At 67.8% G+C, this 15,874-nt stretch overlaps 3 protein-coding genes across 7 annotated transcripts in view; 2 read left to right on the top strand and 1 right to left on the bottom strand.

Moving 5' to 3' along the window:
- The window catches only part of CORO7 (coronin 7), a 36,503-nt gene extending 32,574 nt beyond the window's left edge, over positions 1-3,929 (top strand). For 2 of the 4 annotated variants that reach the window (XM_065684154.1, XM_065684157.1), the window contains 16 exons: positions 590-685; positions 770-916; positions 1,047-1,179; positions 1,273-1,448; positions 1,526-1,634; positions 1,735-1,821; positions 1,936-2,078; positions 2,156-2,260; positions 2,371-2,456; positions 2,539-2,680; positions 2,793-2,882; positions 2,959-3,102; positions 3,180-3,315; positions 3,400-3,491; positions 3,577-3,663; positions 3,748-3,929. In XM_065684154.1, coding sequence (XP_065540226.1) covers positions 590-685; positions 770-916; positions 1,047-1,179; positions 1,273-1,448; positions 1,526-1,634; positions 1,735-1,821; positions 1,936-2,078; positions 2,156-2,260; positions 2,371-2,456; positions 2,539-2,680; positions 2,793-2,882; positions 2,959-3,102; positions 3,180-3,315; positions 3,400-3,491; positions 3,577-3,663; positions 3,748-3,753 — 1,779 coding nt within the window. In that variant the 3' untranslated portion in view covers positions 3,754-3,929. The remainder of the gene's footprint in view (positions 1-589; positions 686-769; positions 917-1,046; positions 1,180-1,272; positions 1,449-1,525; positions 1,635-1,734; positions 1,822-1,935; positions 2,079-2,155; positions 2,261-2,370; positions 2,457-2,538; positions 2,681-2,792; positions 2,883-2,958; positions 3,103-3,179; positions 3,316-3,399; positions 3,492-3,576; positions 3,664-3,747) is intronic. The other 2 variants (XM_065684155.1, XM_065684156.1) reach the window with 2 other exon arrangements.
- Positions 3,930-4,055: 126 nt separating this feature from the next.
- On the top strand, positions 4,056-6,478 carry PAM16 (presequence translocase associated motor 16). 2 transcript variants are annotated; one of them, XM_065684172.1, is made up of 6 exons: positions 4,056-4,193; positions 4,400-4,484; positions 4,967-5,109; positions 5,494-5,559; positions 5,731-5,862; positions 6,142-6,478. In XM_065684172.1, exons 1-5 carry the CDS (start codon positions 4,191-4,193, stop codon positions 5,815-5,817), a joined length of 384 nt encoding a protein of 127 aa, XP_065540244.1. In that variant the 5' UTR covers positions 4,056-4,190; the 3' UTR covers positions 5,818-5,862; positions 6,142-6,478. The 2 variants fall into 2 exon arrangements, with proteins under 2 accessions (XP_065540244.1, XP_065540245.1); XM_065684173.1 differs by having other exon boundaries at positions 4,067-4,193; positions 4,970-5,109.
- On the bottom strand, positions 6,424-14,706 carry GLIS2 (GLIS family zinc finger 2). Its single transcript, XM_065684164.1, has 6 exons — positions 14,525-14,706; positions 10,044-10,417; positions 9,629-9,805; positions 9,087-9,220; positions 8,754-8,872; positions 6,424-8,648 (listed from the first exon to the last, which is right to left on the bottom strand). Exons 2-6 carry the CDS (start codon positions 10,395-10,397, stop codon positions 7,861-7,863), a joined length of 1,572 nt encoding a protein of 523 aa, XP_065540236.1. The 5' UTR covers positions 10,398-10,417; positions 14,525-14,706; the 3' UTR covers positions 6,424-7,860.
- Positions 14,707-15,874: the final 1,168 nt, after the last annotated feature.

The raw sequence follows: 15,874 nt of genomic DNA, 5'->3' as shown, positions 1-15,874 counted from the left end.
GAGAGCAGGAGAGGAGGTAAAACCTGGGTGCTATGTGCTGAAAGCTGGGTGCTGATGGTGGGTGATGGAGGCTGGGGTTGCTGGGTGCTATATTTGGGAAGTTAATTTGCTGCATGCAAGACGCTGAGTGCTTGCTACCTGCCGGGTGCTGTTGTGTAATGGATGCCAGATCGTGAACACCAGGTGCTTGAAGTGGGTGGAATTTGGGGGTTGGGTAGTGGAGTCTGGGTGCAGGAGGTGGCATCCTGGGTACTTGATCCGGCACACTGGTGGTGTTTAAAGCTGAAGGCTGTGTGCCAGAGCATGGGCATTGGGTGCTGCAAGGGGTGATACTGGGTGCTGGGTGTTGTTTGGGAGACTGGATGTGTTCAGGGGTACATGAGACAGCCCAACGACATGCAGTGTCTGACACCTACAGGCTTCAGTGTGCAGCTTGTGGGGACAGGGCTCCACAGACACAGGGACTGGGGTGCCATGGGGTGCCTGGTGGGCCACAGGGGTGCCCCAGCCCAGGTGGTGCCAGCTGGCAGCAGGACACAGGCTGTGGGGTTTTGGGGATGCCCACCCCACCATGTCCCCTCTCCCACAGTCTGTCCAGGACTTCCATGAGGATCTGTTCCCTGACTGCACCGGAACTCTGCCAGCCAACAGTGCTCAGGCCTGGTGGGCAGGGGACAGCCAGCAGGTCAGTGTCACCTGGGGGGTGTCATCCCCAGTGGCATTGCCGGGGCTGCCACTGCCCCTTGCCCACCATTGTGCTTGCCAGCAGGTGGGGAAGGTCAGCCTGCACCCAGCACGGAGACCCACCGAGACCTTCACCTCGCCTATCATTGCCTGTACCCAGCTGCAGGCAGCCAACATCGGTCCCATAGTTGACACTGGCCCTACCAACACCGACACCAACACCGACCAGAGTGTGAGCACAGGGTGCTGGGGAATTTGCTGGGGTGCTGAGAGATTGGGGGAACCCCACCACCCTTGGCCTTCAGGGACATGGGAAGGCTGGAATGCCAGCACCTCCTGCCCAGCCGCTCTCTCTCCCATAGGAGGGTAGTGGCTACTCCTCACCATCCTCGCTGGCCTCACCGGGCAGTGCCACCACCTCCCTCTCAGCCAGCACCGGCCCCTCCAGCGGCTTTGCCAGCAGCCCCAGCCAGAAGTCACTGCAGAGCATTTTGGGTGAGCAGGCAGCGGGGTGGGCTCGTTGTCCCCTGGCTGTGGCTGTGCTGGGGGGAGGACCTGGAGCACTCACCTGTCCCCTGCCTGTGCCAGGGCCCAGCTCCCGCTTCCGGCACACACAGGGCAGGGTGCTGCACCGCGACACGCACCTCACCAACCTGCGGGGGCTCAGCCTCACCACACCAGGCGAGTGTGACGGCTTCTGCGCCAACCACTGCTGCGTCGCCTTGCCCCTGCTCTCTGCTGGTGGCCAGATCGCCATCCTTGAGGTACCCCCTGCACAGCACAGTGGCCGGTGTGGCACTGGTGGGTGCAGTGCAGGCGACCACCTGGCTTTCTTCCACAGCTCTCCAAGCCCGGCCGTCTCCCTGACGCAGCCATACCCACCATCCAGAACAGTGTGGCTGTGACTGACCTGTCCTGGGACCCCTTCAACCCGCAGCGCCTCGCTGTTGGTACGTGTGCTGTCCCCGGGAGGTTCACTGGGCCACTCCCCTGGCACCACGCATTCCAGATCACTGTATTAACTACTGCCCACCCATTTTGGTGCCATAGCGGGTGAAGATGCCAAGATCCGGCTGTGGCGAATCCCGGAGGGAGGGCTGCAGGAGACACTGCAGGAGCCTGAAGCTGTCCTCCAAGGTGAGGAGCACGTAGGGAGGTGCAGCAAGCACCCTACTCTGGGGACAAGGCAGCCTGGGGACATCCACATCCCAGCTCATCTGGGGACAGCCACACACTGCTCAACCTTACCAGGTCACACGGAGAAGATCTACTCCATCCGCTTCCACCCCGTGGCATCCGATCTCCTGGTTTCTTCCTCCTATGACATGACGGTGCGGATCTGGGAGCTGAGCAGTGGGCGGGAAGCCTTGTGCCTGCAGGGACACACTGATCAGGTAAGGGATGACACATCTGGGGACCCGTGAGGGGCACATTTGGCCAAGCAGGGGACATAGGACATCTGCCTCCCCAGATCTTCAGCCTGGCTTGGAGCCCTGATGGGAAGAAGCTGGCAACAGTGAGCAAAGATGGTCGGTTACGGCTCTATGAGCCACGGCGCAGCCCTCTGCCTCAACAGGTACTATCAGGGTGTTGGGGACAGGCTGGAGACCTGGGGACCCCTCCGTGGACACCTGCCCGCACCCTCAGCTCTCTCCAAGCTGACAGGGTGACGCTGACCTCACACAGGAGGGTCCAGGTCCTGAGGGGGCCCGCGGAGCACGCATCGTTTGGGTTTGTGGTGGCGACTACCTCCTGGTGTCTGGCTTTGATAGGTAAAGAGGGGCACACACAGGGCAGGGGTCCTCAAGGGACACTGGGACACTGTGCCCCCCCCAAACTGTCACCTCCCTGCAGCCGCAGCGAGAGGAGGATCCTCCTGTACCAGACGCAGGCTCTGCCCAAGGGACCCTTGTCTGTCCTTGGCCTTGACGTGGCGCCTTCCACCCTCCTGCCCTTCTACGATGAGGATACCAGCGTTGTCTTCCTCACTGGCAAGGTGAGGGCTTAACCCTCAAAAACTGGGGGGCTACTTGCCCACAGCACCCCAGCCATGTGGAGGGACCCTCCATGCACATCCCCCACCAACCCATGTCTTGCTCCGTCCCCAGGGTGATACCAGAGTCTTCCTCTACGAGGTGACGCCTGAGCCACCCTATTTCCTTGAGTGCAACAGCTTCACCTCCAGTGAACCCCACAAGGTAAGGGGTGAGGGGGGCCCACTGGGGCTGTGCTGCCTGTCCCTGACCTCTCCCTGCACTGCCAGACCCACAGCAGACCTTGCTCATGCCTGTGCCCCATCAGGGCTTTATCTTCCTGCCCAAAACGGTGTGTGAGGTCCGGGAGGTGGAGTTCGCCCGGGCGCTGCGCCTCGGGCAGAGCACCCTTGAGCCTGTGGCTTTCCATGTGCCACGTGTCAAGGTAGGTGGCGGGGACCCGGCTGTGTTTTGGGGGGGGTACAGGAGGCAGGACCCTGCTCAGCACCCCTCGCCCTGCAGAAGGAGTATTTCCAGGATGATATCTACCCGTCGACCCGTGTCTGGTGGGAGCCGGCCCTCAGCGCCAGTGCCTGGCTGTCGGGGGAGGACGGGCAGCAGCGCCGCACCAGCCTGCAGCCTGCAGACATGACGCCAGGTGGGTGCAGAGGGGCCGGGGGTTGTGTAGGGGGTGTCAGCCATGGGGCGAACCTCCTGCCCCACGGCAATGCTGCTCTCCCAGTGAGCCAGGCCCCGAAAGAGGCCCCAGCGCGGAAGTTCGTCCCTGCGTCCGTGTACCTGGAGGAGAAGTCTGACGAGCAGAAGAAGGAGGAGGTGGGTGCTGGGGCACCCCCCGTGCCGCGGGGCCCGGGCTGGGGGCGATGCCCCGGCCCCACGGTGCTGCCCTGCCTCCCTACAGCTCCTGAGTGCCATGGTGGCCCGGCTGGGCAACCGGGAAGACCCGCTGCCGCAGGACTCCTTCGAGGGGGTGGACGAGGACGAGTGGGTAGGTGCTGGGGTGGGGTGCGTGTGAGTGTGAGACCCTCGGGGCCGGTCCCACCGCGCCCCTCACCCCACCGGGCCTTCGCAGGACTAGGCCGGACCCCGGCACCCCGCGGACCACGCCGGGAGCTCCCGCCCGGGCCCGGCGGCGAGGGCGCAGCACAGGACGAGGAGCCGCGAGGCCCGTCCCGGCGGAGGGGAGGCCGGCAGGGACAGTGAGCCCCGTGCCCGCCGCGGGCAGGCCCCGCTATTAAAGCCGCTGCCGCAGCACCCGTCTCCCACAGTGATTCCGGGGCGGGGAACCGGGGCCAGGGGAGGCGGAGTGGAGCGGGGCACACCCGGGCCGGGCACCGGGGGAACCATGCGCAGCGCAGCGCCACCGGCGGGGCCTCCCGGGCGCGGCCGCCAGGGGGCGCTGTCCTCACCGAGAAGGCTGGGGCTCTCCAGCCAGCGCTGTCGCCGTCTCTGTAGCCGTTGCGACCTTCGCTCCTTGACCCCGTGACCGCCTGTGGCGGAAGCGTCGGCGGGGACATGGTGAGAGGAGCGGGAGGCGGTGGGGCCGGGGCCAGGCGGGCGGGGGCAGGCCCGGGCAGGGGGGCAGGAGCGGGCCGCGGCCTGGAAGGATCGGGGCTGGGCGGGCAGGGCCCCGGGGCAGAAGGACGGGCTGGGCCGGGCCCGAGGGGAGGGCGCCGGGCGGAGCGCGGCCCGGCCCGGGCGGTGACGGCGGCGTGTCCCCGCAGGCCAAGTACCTGGCGCAGATCATCCTGGTGGGGGCCCAGGTGGTCGGACGGGCCTTCATGCGGGCGCTGCGCCAGGAGTTCGCAGGTACGAGCGGAACTGCCGCCCCGTGTGCCCGGCCGGGCGTCCCCACACCTAACCCCGGGCTCCCCAGTGCTGCCCGGCTGCGGGCAGGGTTTGTCGCAGGGTGACCCTGAGCGCCCGCGTCCTGGCGCTGGCACAGCGGCCGCCACAGGACTCCGAGACACCTTGCAGCCCCCAAGGGCAGAGGAAGATGCTCCCCCAGGACTCGGGAGCTGCAGCCCTTCCCACCTCTGCCTGCCTGCAGCCTGGCTCGCTGTGGGTATTGACAGCAAATGGGTGTCCCCCCCGGGTTCTTGCCACCACCCCAGCAGTGGGGACCTCATCTGAGTGACCCCCATGGGATGGAGGCAGTGGAAGGAGGGCAAGGGGTGAAACTAGGGCTGAGCACCTTAGAGCCTGTGGGCTTTGCTGCCCCGTGACCTTCCGAGGCCTGGGCGTCCCCCAGGGGCAGTGCTGGGGGCACTCACACCCTCAGTGTCTCCCAGCAGCGAGCCGAGCAGCAGCAGATGCACGAGGGCGCTCAGAGAGGCCCCAATCCGCTGCCGCCTCCAGGATCATTGGCATCAGCCTCCAGGAAGCTCAGCAGATCCTGAACGTTTCGAACCTCAACCCAGAGGAGATTCAGAAGGTAGAGGCTCTCTTGGAGCTGGAGGGGGATGGTGCTGGCAGGGCCCTGCTTCCCAGTGGCTGCTGCCTGGTGAGGGCCTGTCCTTGGCCCAATTAATCCCAGTTTGAGGTTTCCCTGCCCTAGCTGGAGGAGGGTTCTGGCAGCCTTGGGCATTAGCAGCCCACCCAGCTTGGCCCCTGCATTTCCTCAGTGGTGCTGCTCAGGAAAGGGATGTGGGACCCGACCAGGAGCATGGGGACCCACCGGGGACTCGGGCAAAGCCAGTCATATCCCAGGATTGGGACATGTCACCTCCAGCACCGCCATGGGGAGTGAGAGGCTATGGGGGTTCAGGGCTGAGGAGAGCAGAGGAGGTGAATCTGACAGGGAACTTCTGCTTGGCAGAACTACGACCACTTGTTCAAGGTGAACGACAAGTCAGTGGGAGGCTCCTTCTACCTGCAGTCCAAGGTGAGCCAAAGGAGGAGTGGAGCTGGGGCTGCGCTGGCACCCAACCCTGCCCTCAGCACCTTCCCCTGCCTGGAATTTGGGAGAGCAGAGCTGGAACATTGGCACGGATAAGGCAGGGAGGGGAAGGGGCAGCCCTGTCCCCATGTGTCACCCTGTCCCCATGTCCTGCAGGTGGTGAGAGCTAAGGAGCGGCTGGATGAGGAGCTCCGCATCCAGGCCAAGGATGAGAAAGAGAGAAGCCAGAAAGCTGAGACGTGACCCATGCTGCCCCTGTGCCCCATGTCCCTCACCCTTAACTTATAGGTAGCTAATAAATAGCATGTACTCTAGCACCTGGCCTGGTTGCTCTGTGCCCTGGGAGAGGGGAATCACCCACCACCCCAGAGGGGATCAGGATTGGTCCCTGCAAGGGGCTGGCAAACCTGGGCTTTGCTGGGGAGGAGGGAGGCAGCTGGGGAAGAATGGGTGGTCCCAGGGCATAGAGGGCTGCCAGAGCTCAAGTGGCTCCCAGGGAGCTATTTTTGTGGTGGGTTTGAACACTCCTGGCCTGAGCACACAAATACCTCTCACTCCGTACTGCAGGAGCACCAGGAGATCTGTGCTGTTACCCTTCTGTGCGGGCAGGCTGCTGGGATGGGCTGAGTGGGACACATTGACATCGCGGCCACCTCCACTTGCGGCTCATCCCACAGACCCTGGCAGGGCTTTGCTGGTGCCACGCTGCTGCCCCAGGAGTGTGGGGACTTGCCAAGGGAGTCAGGCAGAGCAGCTGTGCCCTGAGATTTGTGTCCCTCTCCTGTACCCCTCCATCCCCACTGCAGTCTCCTTGCTGCCATCACCGTGGTCATGCACTGAAACAGGAACTTACTTCAACTTCACTTTATTGTTTTCTTAATAAACTTCCTCTCCCCTGGACGAATATAGTGTTATAGTTGTTAGCTTATCTCTTACTTCTGCAGTCCTTAAACGCTATGCTAACAGCGATGGAGCCCAACAGGAGAAAAATAAAAATAACCCAGAAACTACGATAGAAAGGCACTTCGAAAACGTTAAAATACTGATGTCCTGGAATGTGCAACAACAAACTGACAAAGGAGCGAGGAGACGTACACAGTACACTGGCCGGGGTGGCCTGGTCGGTGGCCTGTGGCCACGCTGGGGCTGTGGCAGCACCCGGCCCAAGGAGGGTGAGGGCAGGGAGACCGGCTCCCCACAGGGCACACACGGCTGGGGTCTCCTTCCAGCATGGAGGGAGCAGGATGAAGGAGACCCCTGCCCTGGTTCAGGGGAGGCCATAAGCAGGGTCCTGCCCAGCAGCGAGCAGTACATGGGACCCCTCTGCATGTGCCAGGGGTGGCTGCAAGCTTTGGCTGCACAGAGGTGGGACACACTGCCCACTCCTGGCCCTGCGGCAGCATCCTGCCTGCCCCAGCACTGCCCCATAACCTGGGGGGGCTCATCTGGGAACATCTCATCCGCAGGAGCAGGCACCCCCACCAGCCGCTGCCAGTGTGCCATTGGCAGCAGCTCTGCCGATGCCTGGAGTCGCGCCTGTGCTGCCCGCTGCCTGCATGCGGTACATGGTTAGGTATGAATGTAGCTAAACAGGGTGGCTCTGCCCCGGCGCGGAGCCAGCGTGGCGAGCGGCACATGCAGCCATGTGCCTTGTCACAGGGAGGGCCGGGGAGGTGGCAGGGACGAGGGTGGCCGTGGAGCAGTGGGAATGCGGGCAGATACCAGGCCGGCGGGTGCCCAGCCAGCTGGGCCCAGCATTGGGGTGCCATGGCCATGGCACTGTCCGCAGCCATGCCGGCCAGGCAGGGTGGACAAAGCTGGGCACAGCCTGGGGCTGTGGGAGCGGTTGTTCCCAAGCTGCCACCCTGCTGTCCATGTGGTGAGAGGCTGGAGTAGCCTCCACAGCACCAGCGGTGCCAAGGCCTTGGGCAGGGAAACGCGGAGTCAGTGGCAGCAGATGAGCCCGAGCGGGACCCTGCCAGGGCAGGGGCTGGTCAAGAAATAAATAGCGGCGTGTCCAGCTGCCCAGGCCAGGGTGTACAGGGGGACCCCTGAACCCCCACCTGCCCCATGGCTGCCCCTGGGGTGTGGGGTCGCAGCCGGCTGTGGATACTGAGGGATTATTGCTTTTCTCAGAAGAGTTCGTTCTTCTTTCGTGGTGGTTAAAAGCATGAACAAGGCCCTTGGGGACTGCAGGGGTGGGGAGGAGGGGGCAATGCCCCCCATCCCCAGGGAGCAGGGTCTGCCTACAGGGCCGTCAGCTGGCCCCGGGCATCGTCAGGCCCCTCAATTCACGGCGGCAGGTTTGAGCAGCAGGGAGCCGGGGGGAATGAGCACCCAGCCCGGGGGCAGTGCCTCGGGGCTCCCCCCGGAGCCCACACCAGCTGAGAGGTCAAGAACAGCCCCAGGCAGCAGAGCCAGGCTCTCAGGGGGCACCCGCGGCCGTCCCGGCTCCGTCCTTTCGCACCTCTCCTTGCGGCTCTCTGCCCCCTTGCTCACCTTGGGTGGTCGCCCCTCAGCTCCGCTGCCCTTCTCCCCCTCAGCCTTGGCCGCGCCGGCCAGCAGCGACATGACAGGCAGCCCCAGCCCTGCCGCGAAGGGCGAGGGCAGCAGCGGGCTCTTGGCCAAGTTCAAGGGGCCGCCGTTGAGGGGCAGGACAGGGCCGGGCAGGGCGGGCAGCGCACCCGCAGCCCCGCAGCCCAGGGCGCTGAGGTCGAGTGGGGCCGGAGCCAAAGGGATGGGCAACGCCGGGAGCCCCGGGGGAGCAAAGAGGGCTGCGGGGTTGGGGATCACGAGCTGTGCCCCGTTAACGTAGGGCACCTCCGCTGAGCCCAGGGGTGTTTTGGGAGGCGGGTGGACCTTGAGCATCTCCGGGTGCTCAGGGGAGACAAAATGACCGTGGGCTTTGATGTGCTTGCGGAGGGAGCTGGGGTCAGTGTAGCGCTTGTGGCAGCCTGGCATCTTGCAGGAGTAGGGCTTCTCCACGTAGTGGGTGCGGGTGTGCTTGAAGCGGTCGCTCGAGTTGGAGTAACGCTTGTTGCAGCCTTCATAGGGGCAGATGTAGGGCTTCTCGCCTGCGGGACGGCACAGCACTGTGTCTGCTGGGGAGCAGGGCCAGCCCTGCCAGGTCCCCTGTGGGTGTCCCCCCTACCCGCTCCCCCAGGGTGGCCTGTGCTGACCTGTGTGCGAGCGGTTGTGGATTTTCAGGTTCTCCAGGCGGGAGAAGCTCTTGTTGCAGGTGGGGCAGCGATGCGGCTTCTCGTTGGTGTGCGTCCGGATGTGGATCAGCATCTTGTACCTGCCAAGGTCAGGGAGACATCAGGGGAGAGGGGACAGGGGCATCCAGGTCAGCACCATCATCCAGCCCCCCAGGACACTGCACCCCATGCTGGACGGGTGGTGACTGGAGACCTCCCCCTGCACAGCACCCAGTGCTGGGCTCCTGTTCCCCCATGGTGACCCAGAGCAGCCCCCAGGGACCCCAGAGCTCTTCCAGAGCTCCCCCTTCCCACCTGGCGTTGAAGCCCCGGCCATGGCGGGCGCAGCCCTCCCAGTGGCAGCAGTACCCCGCGTCCTTTTCAGGTTTGACATGGAAGTCGTTGACATGGTCCACCAGGTCTTGCAGGAGGTCAAAGAACTGGTTACACTGTGGGCAGGAGGCGGGGGGTGAGGGGGCCCAGCAGGGTGGGCACCAGCGGGGACACCAGCAGATGGAAATGTCCCTTTACATGAATCCCCCAGCCCCACACCACCCTCCCCGGCATCTCTGCACAGTCCCCAGGTCCCCATCACCCCTAAACTGTCCCTGTGTGCCCCCCCAGCCCCACATTGCCCCTTCAAGACCCACAGAGCTCTGCCGTGGCCTTCCAGCCCCATGTACCCCCAAGCCCCAAAATGCCTCAGTATGGTCCCCAACTCCCAGACAGCTTCTCCCTCCTCCAACGCCCCTGCACAGTCTCCCAACCCCCCATGACCACCCCCAGCACCACAAAGCTTCTGCACAGCCCCCCTCAGCCCCACAACCCCTCCTCACCCCGCAGCCCTCCCTGCTGACCTTGGACCAGCGGCAGACAAGCTGCTTGGGCAGCGGCAGCTCCGGGGGGAGGCGCTTCTCCTTGCTGGGGGGCAGGAAGGCGGCGGGGGGCAGGTGCAGGGCCCCCCCCGCCCCCAGCGGCAGGAAGAACTGGAAGGAGCTGGGGAGGCCGTCGATGTAGCGCAGAGACTGGAAATCCTGGAGCAGAGCCGGGGGAGGGGGGCGTTGCAGGACAGACGGAGACCCCCAGAGACCCCAGAACACCCTACAGACCCCTACGGGACCCACCCTGGGGATGACACTGGGGGTGGGGGGGTTACCCTAGATGAGTGTACACAGTGAGGGTCGGTGTCACAGCAGCCCTGGGCGTGCTGCCGAGGTCAGGCACAATGCCCATCGCTGGGGTCACCCGGGGGGGGCACACAGGCGTACTTACGTGGGGGGTGAGGGGCCCGGGCAGGTCCCTGCTGCCCTGGCGCTCAGGGGAGAGCGAGGCGCTGCCAGACGGAGACTCCGCACCGGAGCGTGGCGAGAGGCTGAGGTCCACCACCGGCACAGCGGCGAAGCGCCCATCCCGCGGCTCCACCAGCCTCGAGTGTGCCAGGAGGCTGCTGGGGGATGGCCCGGCCCGGCGGCCCCCCCGGCCGCCTCCCCGGCCATCCCCGGCCGGCGGGGTGTGCGGGCGCTGGGGAGCGCGGGGCCGGGTGCCGGGGGCACCCCGCTTCTCCCGGGCAGCTCGCAGCTTGGAGATGCTCAGTTTGAGGTCCAGCGGCTCCTCCAGCGAATGCATGGTGCTGAATGGGGTGCGCGCTGTGGGGAACACGCAGGGGTCACTGCGGTGATGGGGGGCACCGGGGCCACCTGTAGCATCACCCCACCCTGACCCCACGGCGATGCCTGCTGCTGCTCCGGGCCGGAGGCTGAGCAGGCGCTGGTGGCCGCGGTGCTGGCATGGGACTGTGCTGGCCCCCCTTCCTTGGGCCACCCGCAGCAGGCAAAGGGCAAGGCACAGCCATGGACCCCCACCGGCCCCTCAGTGTCCCCAGCCTATCCTCTCCATGCTGTTGATCACCGGGGCCAATGCAGCTCCTTGGCCAGCCACCAAACCCTGCAGCCTTGGAGCTGCGGTGTCCCTGTTCTGCTCCCCCATTCACCCGTCGGCCTGCCCGTCAACACGCGCCTGCCCCAGTGGCGGAGCAGGGCAGTCGCAGCCACCAGCCCGGCGGTGACCCGGGCGGCCGAGCCCGCTGGCCCCAGCCCCGGAGGCAGCAGAGCTTCCTCCCCGCAGGGGCCCCTTCCCCGCCGGCCAGCGCCACTGCCTGTCGGGGCCAGGCTGGGGCTGCCTGCACACAGCTCAGTGTGGCACCGCACTGCATGGCACGGCACGGCGTGGCACAGCACAGCACTGCGGGTCTGCTGCCTGCAAGCACACCCCCCAGGATGTGGTAGGGGACCAGAGCCCTCCCATACGACTGTGCCCAGGGTGACAATCTGCACCGCAGACCACCCCGTGTCACCATACCACAGCTCCCTTCCCGCCCCTCAGAACTGCTATCCCCATGGCTCTGCTGCTACACATCTGCAGGCAGCTGAGAACGGGCAGCTCGGTGCAGGAGCGAGCGCCCGAGCCCGACCCGCGGCAGTGCCAGCCGGGTCCCGGCTGTGCGCCCATGTCCGTCCTCTCCCCCCACCCACATCGCCCAGGGCAGGGGGAGGGCGGCCGAGGGGCCGTGTTGGGTGGCACCACGCACCCAGCACACGTGGCAGCAGGGGCCCCCCATCTGCCCCCGCCCCGGGGGGCCTGTCCCCCGCCCTGCCCCGCCGGCGGGGCCCCCTGCGCTGGCGAGGGTCCATCCCGGCTCAGACGCTGAGGAATGCGGAGGAGCCGCGGGGGGCATGGGGCCCGGCCGGCGGGGTGGGGGACCCCCTGCCTGCACACCTCCCCCGACCCAGCAGCACTGTCCCCGTCTTGGCAGTGGGGCTGGCTCCACGGGGGGGTCCCTGTAGCAAGCTTCTCTGCTCTGCAGGGGGGGATGTCTCCCTGAGATCCCCCTGGCCATGGGGCCTGCCCCATAGCAGGGTCCCTCCTCTCCAGTGGGGGTTCCCAGCCTGAGCCTCCACCTCCTCCCATAGCGGTGGGGCTTGCCCCATAGCACAGTCCCATCCCTTCTGTCAGAGCCACCCTCCTGAGGCCCCAAAGGTATGGGGCCTGCCCCATAGCAGGCTCCCTGCCCCTCATGGGTTCTCACACTGCACCTCACAGGAGGTCCCTGCCCCAAGCCCCCCATGGTTCTCAGGCTCCAGCCACCCTCCCCCCACGTGCCCCACAGCGTGCTGGCACAGCTCAAGGACTGACAGACGGATGGTGGGCAGGACCCACAGCTGGGGGGATGTCGCAGTGGGACCCCCCGCCGAGGAAGCAGCAGGGTAGGGCCCCAGCAACCCCCAGAGATGGGGGTCCCGCAGGGGGGCGCCGGCCAAGGCGTCGCGGCTGCTCCCACCATGGTGGCCGCGTCCTCACGGCCCCAGGGTGAGGAGTTTGGGGTCCCCGGAGCGGGCGGTGCCGGGTGGGGGCCCTCGGGCGGCCCCGGGCGGGGCGGTGGGAAAGGGGCCTCCAGGCGCTGACGCCACGGCTCCAGCGCGGCCCGAGCAGGCGCTGCCAAACCACGCGGCCCCGCCACCGCCGCTCCCGGGAACCGGCCCCGCTTGGGGCTGCGACACCGCGGGGGCCCCGCGGGGATCGGGATGGGGCGGGGGCAGGCCCCGAGGTGGCTCGGCCTCGGCCGCCCCAGCACCTGCGGCCCCCGCGAGAGGCCCCTGCGCTCCCCCCCGGCCTCTCCTGTCCGCGCCAGGCGCTGCCAGCCCGGCCACGGCCCAGCTTCCCCTCCGGCCGCCCAGCGAGCCCCCCCGCCGCGCCAGTTCAAACCAGTCCAGCGCGGAGCGGGGCCCAGGGGCTTCCCAGTCTGGGCGGGGGCCGCTGGGATGGAACCCGTGCGCAGGGGTAGCCCCCGCCCCCGGCTGGCCGGCAGGGCTGGTCTCCCCCACGTCCCCACACACTGCCCGTCCAGCCGGCACGGCCGCGGAACCGGGGTGACCCTGGTGCAGCCGATGGGGTGCCAGTCCTCCGGGACACCCCGCCGCTGGCATGGCCGGGGTGCTCCCCGCTCCAGCCCCAGCTGCGGTACAAAACCCGCCAGGACCAGCGCGGTGCAGGGGGGCCGTGGAGCAGAGACTTCCCGGCGGCGGCGGCAGAGAGGGATGCCAAGAGTGAGGGATGCCAACGGCGACGGGTGCCAAAGCCAGGCCCTCGAAGCCCCGAGAGGGACGGTGACCCCGGGGCTTGGCGAGAGGGTGCAGCGCCAGCGCTGCGAGCAGGCAGAGCTCAGCCCCATCCCCGGCACGGTGCTGCCGGCTCTGGCAGGGCTGGCAGAGGCAGGCTGGCATCTGCGGTCAGGCAGCTTCTGAAGCCCCGTGTGCCGGGTGGCATGGGTGCATTGGCAGGACCTGGCCCTTCCACTCAGGTCTCCACCACCACTGCTGCCTAGGTCATTGTCCTCACGGCTGCTGTCAGGGCACAGGCCACCGTGGGACCTGCCATCCCTTCATGTCCCACTGTGGACAGCACTGGCACAGCCACTCTTCACTGAAATCCAGTGCGTGTAAGGGCTAGGGCGCCACATCCTTCTGGTGGCTCCGGCTTGTCACCATCCCCTCAGCACGGACCACCCCACACCACAAGGGCTGATGGCAGCTCCAGACAATGTCCCCAGGAGTGGCCTTGGCTCCAGTCCTCAAGTGTAGTTGGTGACAGAGTCCCCCTTTCCCAGGTGCATGGGGACCCTTTCCCAGAGGGACCCGTGGGGATCCCGGTGGGGGGGGGTGGGGGCTGAGGCAAGCCCCGTCTCCGAGAAGCAGCCCTGCAGTAGTGATGCCACCTATGGCACGCACCCTGCCACCTCTGCCAGGAGACACGGCAGAACACGCCGGGATGGGAGCAGGGCTGGTCCCCATTCACCGGCAGATCCAACTCCGGGGTAGGGGCCCAGGCTGCAGGATGTGGGGACCCGGGTCAGGGGATGTGGTGACAGCAGGCAAGCAGGGTGGCACAAAGGCACAGGGAAAGGGAGGTGGCCGCTTGCAGAGGGGTTTCTCCATGCTGGGCAGGGGACAAGCCCCTGCAGCAGGAGCCGGGGACATCAGGGACAATTTGTGGCAGCCTTTGGCCCCCACTGCACTTAGCAGACAGGTCACCCCATCCGGGCCCCCAAACCCGTCGGTGCCGGCACAGCCTGAGCTCAGCCACCACACATCGGCCCCTCGAGGCCGCGGTTCTGGCCCCCCCCCCTCCCCGCGATGAGGTCAGGGGATGACCGGTGGCACCCCCGGCCCGGATGGGGCTGCCCTGAGGCCCCCGCCAAAGCCACCCCATCGCACGCAGGGACACCCGGGGGGGTCACCGGGATGGCCGCGACTGGCGGAGCCACCCAGCGCGTCCCGCCGCAGCCCCCGCCCCACAGCCAAGGTCAGGACACTCGCCCGGGAGCGGGGGGACAGCGGGTGACGGCCAACCCCTGCCCCCCCCCTCTGGGCACCCCCCCTCCACCCGTGCCCTCCGGGGGGGCCCCGCGCTCCCGCCGCTTTCCCCCTCAGCCCCCAAGTCCCGGGGCTGCAGCGGGGCTACGTCCCGTGTGTCGCACCCTCTGCTCCCCGCGGCGAGGGGGATGCAGGTGCCGAGCCAGAGACCCCCCCCCGCCCTCCGGGGCAGGTCCCGGAGCTCCCGCCGGGGCGGGGGCTTCCCAGGAGGGTTCTCCCCCCGCCGTTGGCGGCATCCTCCTCCTCCTCCTCCTCTTCTCCCCCCACGACTTCCCGCGGGCACGGCGGCGCGACAAAGCGCCGGTCCCCGGTGCGCAATCGTACCTGCGGCGGGGGCTCAGCGCCGGCGGCGGGCGAGGAGCGGGGCTTGGCGGAGCGGGCCCCCCCGCTGCCGGGCCGCCGGGCCGCTCCGCCACATCTGCAGGGGCTGGGGGCGGGGGCGGCGGCGGGGCTCTGCCCCCCCCTCCCCGGTCCCCCGGGCGGCGGCGGCGGCGGAGGGCGGCGGCGGGGCGGGGGCTCTGCCCGCCGTGATTTATGGCCGCCCCGCACCGACCGGCCCGGCCCCGGCTGCGGGCGGGAGCTGGGCGGGGGCCGGAGCCGGCCCCTCCCCGCCGCGGGGGGCACCGGGGGGCACGGCGGGGGGGAGCCCCGCCCAGTGGGGGTGGGGGGACACGCAGTCAGGGACACGCTGGGACACCCCTAGTGCAAGGTCACCCGGGCGCTGCGGCACAGTCGAGCCCCCCCCCCCTCCGTGTCCTTGTCTGTCCCCCCCCCGGGACGTGGCTCGGCGGGGGCAGGGTGGGACCCCCAGCGGCGATGCGGGCAGCGGGAGGCGGTGCCCACCAGAGCCTCCCCCCCACCCCGCACCAGGGCCGCTCGGGGGGGGGGGGGGGTCACAGCTGGGGTGTGGCGGGGGATCCCCCTCCCCGCAGGAGCTGTGCCGCCCGCCAGCCGCGTGACGTCACGGAGAGCGGCTGGCGTCACGCCTGGAGGGGGCCTCCGCATGACGTCACCCCCGGGGGGGTTGTCCCGGGGCGCCGGGGCCGCGGCTCCTTCCGGCGGCAGGATGTGGCGGGGCCGGCCCGGATGCTGCAGCCCGCACCGGGGGGGCGGGGGGGGGGAAACTCCCTCCCGGGGCCGCGGGGGGGCCTCGCCCGCGCTGCACACGCGGGTGGCCGCTGCGCGTCCCGCCCCGGGGGGTCCTGCGGGGAGCAGCAATAGGGGGGCACACGGGGGAGGGGGGAAGTCACCCCCCATATGTTTTTTTGGGGTGCTGCTGTGTCCCCAAAACATTCCTTTTTTTGAGGTTTTTCCCAAAAAAGGGGAGGGGGGAACCCCGATTTCTCTGACCCCCCAAACGATGGAAACAGGCTGAGCTGCGTCTTGGGGGTATATAAGGGGGGCGCTTCGATGTCACCCACGGCTGTGGTGACTCCGGTGGGGACTGGGACATGCGGTGACTCGGGGTCCCCAGCCTGATCACCAGCGCCCCTTCACCGGACACCACGATCACCTCCCGTCCTGGTCCCAAAGTGCTCCCCGATGGGGCCGCTCCCGGGGACACCCGCGTCCCTGCCACACACAGGCAGGAGGCCGGCAGCGCGTCTGGGCATCGCCCCCCTCAAGTGGGAGGGGGCTCCGGGAAGTGATGGGGGGGCACGGCCAGGGGTGCGG

Source organism: Lathamus discolor, chromosome 6 (assembly GCF_037157495.1).
Source record: "Lathamus discolor isolate bLatDis1 chromosome 6, bLatDis1.hap1, whole genome shotgun sequence".
NCBI classification, from domain to species: Eukaryota; Metazoa; Chordata; class Aves; order Psittaciformes; family Psittacidae; genus Lathamus; species Lathamus discolor.
Note: the sequence above shows the minus strand (reverse complement) of the source record. Positions and strands in the feature narration are given on the sequence as shown.

Excerpts from the sequence above, each read along its gene's own strand:
- GLIS2 (XM_065684164.1), bottom strand. The coding sequence starts at position 10,397 with ATGCATTCGCTGGAGGAGCCGCTGGACCTCAAACTGAGCATCTCCAAG. Across the intron at positions 9,221-9,628 it reads TTGTCTGCCGCTGGTCCAAG|TGTAACCAGTTCTTTGACCT; the intron begins GTCAGCAGGGAG and ends TCCTGCCCACAG. Across the intron at positions 8,873-9,086 it reads GGCCGGGGCTTCAACGCCAG|GTACAAGATGCTGATCCACA; the intron begins GTGGGAAGGGGG and ends TGACCTTGGCAG.
- PAM16 (XM_065684172.1), top strand. Across the intron at positions 5,110-5,493 it reads ACCCAGAGGAGATTCAGAAG|AACTACGACCACTTGTTCAA; the intron begins GTAGAGGCTCTC and ends TCTGCTTGGCAG. Across the intron at positions 5,560-5,730 it reads CCTTCTACCTGCAGTCCAAG|GTGGTGAGAGCTAAGGAGCG; the intron begins GTGAGCCAAAGG and ends CATGTCCTGCAG.